Here is a 6,031-nt window from a genome sequence, read left to right as displayed (position 1 = left end):
CAAAGGAACTGGAAGGATTCTCAAAAGTTGTGTTCGGGCCTCCCTGGTGGCTCAAGGGGTTGAGCATAGCACTGTGAAACTGTCCACAGCTTCTGCAGCGCTAGTTCGATCCCCGGCCAGGGAGCTACCCACATGGTGCAGCAGACCTCTCCTGACTGGCTCGCTGCTCCCCTCAGCAGTGTACTTCGGTCTATCTGCCTGTTCTGTTCCCTACTCGATCTCTGGTGAATCTTCTCACCTCCCATACCTCTGTCCTTTATCCCAGTTCTTATATGCATAAATAAATAAAAAATCTTAAAAAAAAAAGTTGTGTTCTAGTGTGGGAGGGCAATCAAAGCTTCTTTTACTTCTTGGTGGATACTCGAGTCTGTATGTAGAGACCTGGAAAAGAAGAGAAGCTTACAAATGAATATTTAGTGCTATCAGGTTAGGAAGAACATGGAAAAAGGATTTAAGGTGAGAATGTTCACTTGAACCCTTAATGTCTAATCAATCAGAGATGTCAGTTGTGAGGACTTTGTTTTGCTAATTTTTTCCATATCTGTATATTGACTGTCACTGTCTCCAATTAGAATAGTATTTAGGGCCCATGTGCTTATACTGAAAGTGATAACAGAGTCAGGGGAGATGGACAGAGGCAGAGTCCACTTTCTGTCTTATTTCTGATGGAGCATTTAAAAACTCTCATAAGTAGCTCAGTGGTTAGAATTAATTAGAAATAGCTTGGTTGAAAGGTATTGATAAAATAACATCCAGCAACCTTTGCTTGTTTCAGGTTAGCTATGGGCAAGAACGTCATTTTGTGAGCAGTCTCATGTACTCAAGCTCTGCCCATATTCAAGCCACCTATATAGTTCCCATGTACTGGGAACTGGTCCCTGGAGGCCCAGGGGTAGATCTCAGATATGAGTCTCATTCTTGGTTGAAGCCACAGCAAGAGCCAATCCTGAAAGTTCAACATTATTTTTTTTGGTGGCTTATCATCAGGGCTAGAAGTGTGTGGAGGTAGGTGGGTGAGGCAGGGAAGAAAAACAGAAGGAAACTGAGTAAAGACATGAAAAAATTGAACACATCCCCCCCTCACCCATCCCCCCCAGGTTGACTTGGACCTTTGTTCTGTTGGAAACTCTTACTGCTGGAGGTCATTTTATAAATACTCATAGTAACTAAAGTGAGCGCGTGTGATGCCTGTGCATTGGTGGAAGAACCTTCCTAGAGGACCATCTGGATATGTATTGGGGTTATAAGTTTTATAACCTAAGTTATAACTCCTAAGTTTTAATGCTGTTGTTTTCTTAGGGATGCTCTGGTCTCAGGATCTAGATTCTTTTAGGACCACAGGACTGGAGTGGAGGTTGACTGTGACATGTTGCCAGATATGAGACACTTTTACACTTAGACAAATCTTCAGGAACAAAGAGAAAAATTTATACACAAGCATAAAGATTGGAAAATAAGAGGGGAAAATAGCATGGTAGGTGTTGTCTCCTTGGTCAATGTGACTCTCTCTGCTAGTTGTCTCTGATGGTTGGCTGATGAGACGGTACTGAGGATATCTTATAATCCATGTCATTCCATGAAGAACAAGATGATGATTTTTTTCCTTAAGAGAAAGCATAGTGCATTACATTAACTTTTTATTTTTTACATTTGCATGATACAGCCCCACTAGCGAGTGAGTGTGAACACCCAACCATGTGTCTAACTTTATGCTAACTAAGGATAGTACTGGGTATACAAGACAGTTATGTAAAAATGAAATAACCTGAACTTTGAACATATATAGTTGCTGAAAGACCTATAATAAGTATTAAGTTACAAGCTTTAAATTGTGACATATATTCAGGGGCCTGGGTGCCCAGATAAAGGTTAGGGGATGCAAGCTTTTGGCAAATCTTGGGTTGAATGGAGGCCTTTGGAGATGATGGAGTGCCCCAGGGCTCAGCTTCAGCCTGTCTTCACTGTCTGCGCTCTTCTTAGGTGATGCCATGACTTTGAAGTATTAGCATTCAGGGAGTGCTTACTCTTGGCAGACTCTGTCCTAAGGGCTTCACCCACACTTGTTTAGTCTCCCAGATAACTTTATGATGCGGGTAATGTTAAAGACATGGAATCTGAGGTGCAGAGACGCAAACTTTCTTGAGGTCACAAGATCATAAACTAAAAAGCCAGGATGTGGACCAGATAGTTGGAAGCGGATGCCAAGGCCTTAACTGTTTCTCTATAGCCTTCTAGCTGGTCCTCATTCCTCTACTCATGTCCCTTCCCAGTCTCTTCTCCAAATAGTAACCAGTGTTTTGTTCTTCCCCTACTTTAACCCTTATATGAAACCCTCCTATCACATGCAGAAATAGAACCCAAATTTACTACCAAGTCCTATGTGCTTGCACCCATAGCCCTCCCATCTGCTCTTTGCCTTCCACCACAGCTCTTCTGTCTCTTGGCCTTGCACCTGGGAGGCTGCTTTCTCTGAATATTGCTAGTTTGTGTCCTTATTTCATTCAGTTTTTGGCTAAAATACACCTTGTCAAGCAGGCTTTCTCTGGCCATCCTGAGTGAAACTGCTCTCAGTCAATCTTTAATCCCTGCTTTGTTTTTCTTCCTAAAGTTATATTGCATATTTGTGTGTTTTTCCTGTCTGCCTTCCCAAGTAAATAAACTCTATGAGGTTAGGGAGTTGGTCCGTCTGTTTACTGGTATCTTTACTTTTTAGAACAGTGCTTGGAAAGTTTTCTTTAAATATTTGTTAAATGAATAAATGGTGTCATTTGCATTTGATTTTAATGTTTTTTTTTTAAAGATTTATTTGTGCATACAAGAACTGGGGTACAGGCCAGAGGTGTGGGAAGGTGAGAGGATTCACCAGAGACAAAGTATGGGACAGCAAAGGGATATGCCTGTGATATATACAGGTTTGGTTCTCAGCTTTATTACCAAGACTTTGTCATATCTGGCCAAGGAGAAGCTCAGAAAATTTTGAATGAATGCACTGTGTAATCTGTTTTGGATTCCAGACATAGGAATTCGGAGAAGGGAGAGAAGAGTATGGGCTGGATGGCTTAGAGAAAAGTAATCTCCATGGAATCATTCTCTCCTTAGAAAGAGAGAATGGATTTGTCTGGGCATGTAGCAAAAATAGAGTAAATTTCTTTTTTTTTCTTTTCTTTTTTTTTTTAAGTTATAGAGAGATATCTGTTTATTTTAAAATTCCAATCTTGTCAACTTAGCGTTTTCCACCAACTTGGGGTGCAGAAACTTTCACAGGCTTCACAATCTTTTGCTTAGGTGCTGCCTTTGTGGGAGCCTTAGCAGCAGCCATTGCTGTCTTTTTAGATGCTTGCTTAGCCTTCTTTGCTTTCTTGGCAGCCCTGATAGCTTGTTCTCGTTGAGCCTTTCTAACTTTAGGCTTCTGATTCCTCTTGGCCATGATATCAGCAAGTGATGCACCAGTGATGGCCCTCTGGAATTTGACTGCACGGCAGGTTCTTTTCTTTTGAATTTCTTCTGACTGTCCCTTTTTGTGCTTTCTTCTGTAGAGGCCAGTCCATTTTATTTGCCGAGGATTCCTCTGGGAAAGGAATGCTGATTCACATTTTGCATTAAGAAACTGGAAAACCTTCCCATCGGTCCTGGCGTAGTGCCTCTCTTGTCCGGGGTAGCTCTTGTACCCACTGAAACTGCACAGCTCAGCCTTCATGGCTGCGGCTGCCAGGGAGGATGAAAGATGGTGAAGAGAAGAGTAATTTTTTCTTAATTGGAGAAACTATTATGATGATCCAGATCAATCTATCTGCTTATAGATGGGGAAACTGAGCTCAGAGAGGCAGAGGACTTGTCCAGGGGTATAGAACTAATTTATGTCAGAATCATGTCTGGAATCCAAGTATTTTGATTCCTACATCAGTGCTCTTTCCTTCTCTACAAGAGAAGTGACTAGAAATAGCATGAGCAAAGACCCAGAAGAAGAAAAAATGCTGGCTTTTGTGGTTTAGAAATTGGAATGGAATTCTCACTGTCCTGATTGAGTCAGCAGGTTTATAAAAGGGGTCCATGGGAGACATAGTATACTGTGTGAAGTGAGGACCAGATCCTGTAGTATCTTGAATGTCATCATCAAGACTTTAAATTTAGAATGACAGGGAGGAATGTGAAATGTTTTACATATTGTTATGTCATTTTTTTTTTCCCCCAATGCAGGCGACATATATTATAATCAGTAGTTTAAAAAACAGATTGGAATTGAGGAGTCTTGGAGGAGTTAGAGACCCTTGGAAAAATCCAAATATTAGCATAGATGGGGGCCTGGAAACACTTCAGTTTGTGTTGATTTTGTTTTTGGAAGTTTGTGGTAGTTTTTGAAGATGACACATAATTCTCTGGTCAATTGTGCATACCTAGATTTCCAAGAGAGTTTGGGAATAAGAAACCCAAAGACTTGGTATTTTGTCTTACTTCTGCATATGACTGTTAATGACATTTTCACAATTCCTCTGAAAAACCTGGGTCAGGTTAGGACACAAGGGATAGAAGACAGGACTATATTGGTAGTGATGGAAATGGGCGGGAGAGGTAGATGGAGCCGTGGGTGCGTTTTCCAAGACAGGGCCTGCACCTCTTTCAGAAGAGCTGCCTGGTGGCTAGAGACTTAGGCCCCAGAGACCCCAACCTGGCTCTGTTCTTCCAGGCCTCAAGAGGCCAATGAAGGAAAATCTGCCTCCTTGGCCCACAATTGCTCTGGCTGGCTGGATTGTGCTAAAGCCCATGTCCTTCACATAAGTTTTCAACCAGAGCTGATGAGACTAAGTTGATATAGCCTACATCAGGGCAGTGATTTGGTATAGGGTATGGTATTTTAAAAGTTTTTTTCCATCCCCAGGAATCTTTTTTCTATCTCTAAGGGAAAAACTTTAAAAGTCAGTATGAAAGTAAGAACATAGACCTTTAAATAATATCTCATACTAGATCAGAAAGTTTGAGTTGCAGAAAAAATCCTGGATCATTTAACATTCAACAAATACTTACTAAGCAGGACCTGCTGAATACCAGATTCAGTGTTGAGTACTGAAGCTTTAATCTTTTGATCATGTAGCATCAGATGTTGTTAATAGAAAGTTAACATTTGGTTCCATTTCACATTAAGGTCTTTCAGTCTCAAAGTTTATATCACTCCATCCATAAACTGTCGCCTCAGACTATGCACTTACTTTTGCATTCACTTGTTGAATGTTTACCTTGTAACAGGCAAGATGCTGAATGCCAGGGTTCTTTTGAAGATGGATAAGAATTGGTGAGGGTTCTCAACTGGTTGACTGGAATTTACCTGTTATATCTGGCTTTTTCCATTTTGCTGGGATTCCTAGACAAGAGGAGAATTCCTAGATAAGAGGTCAGCAGTAATATATTCCCTTGGACTTATTCTACCCACACTGGGCCTATCCTTCTCCCTCTTATCCTTGCCTCCTAAACCCATGTTTAAATTTGAGAGAGATCAAGATGTGCTCTTTTGCCTTAAGTTTGGGAAGTTGCATTAAGGGCAGGGCTTCTCTAAGTTCAAAATCTTTCCAGGAGATGTCTCTTGCTTGCGTGATCTCAAAGAAGAGCCTTTTACATGGGATCTTCCCTTCTTCCTCTGAAAGTTGCTCCGCTTCAGCATGGATGCATGGAATGAATGCAGTGTCAGTATTTCTCAGGCTCGTTGCTCCTGCCCTTTTCTTTGGCTCTCTTGTGGGGTGCTGGGAGGGCCACAGTGTTTAGTTTTCTTAGAAGGAATGACACAAAAGAGAGGGAGGCAATCATACTAAATTTCCCCATCATTTGGAAAGGCAACAGTTCAGAACAAAGAGAGGCAAAAGAAGATGACTACAAAAGAGGAGTGTTTCATTGAACCCTTGGATCGCCTGCTGGAGCGATCATTGAACCCTTGGATCACTTGCTTTCTCCTTTGCTTGGAACCTGGAGACAGCTTGTGCATGGAGTTTGCTTACTTTCTTTGTATCTATGAGCTCTTTTAATAGAAAACGGTAGGATATAA

The 6,031-nt window shown here is 41.4% G+C and overlaps 1 protein-coding gene across 1 annotated transcript; it reads right to left on the bottom strand.

Annotated features, from left to right (window-relative positions):
* Positions 1-2,844: 2,844 nt before the first annotated feature.
* On the bottom strand, positions 2,845-3,697 carry LOC311169208 (large ribosomal subunit protein eL24-like; the record flags this gene model as incomplete). The annotated part of the gene is made up of 1 exon (XM_084230983.1): positions 2,845-3,697. One exon carries the CDS (start codon positions 3,695-3,697, stop codon positions 3,224-3,226), a length of 474 nt encoding a protein of 157 aa, XP_084087109.1. The 3' UTR covers positions 2,845-3,223.
* Positions 3,698-6,031: the final 2,334 nt, after the last annotated feature.

This window comes from Talpa europaea (genome assembly GCF_964194135.1).
Source record: "Talpa europaea genome assembly, chromosome: 1".
Taxonomy (NCBI): Eukaryota; Metazoa; Chordata; class Mammalia; order Eulipotyphla; family Talpidae; genus Talpa; species Talpa europaea.
Note: the sequence above shows the minus strand (reverse complement) of the source record. Positions and strands in the feature narration are given on the sequence as shown.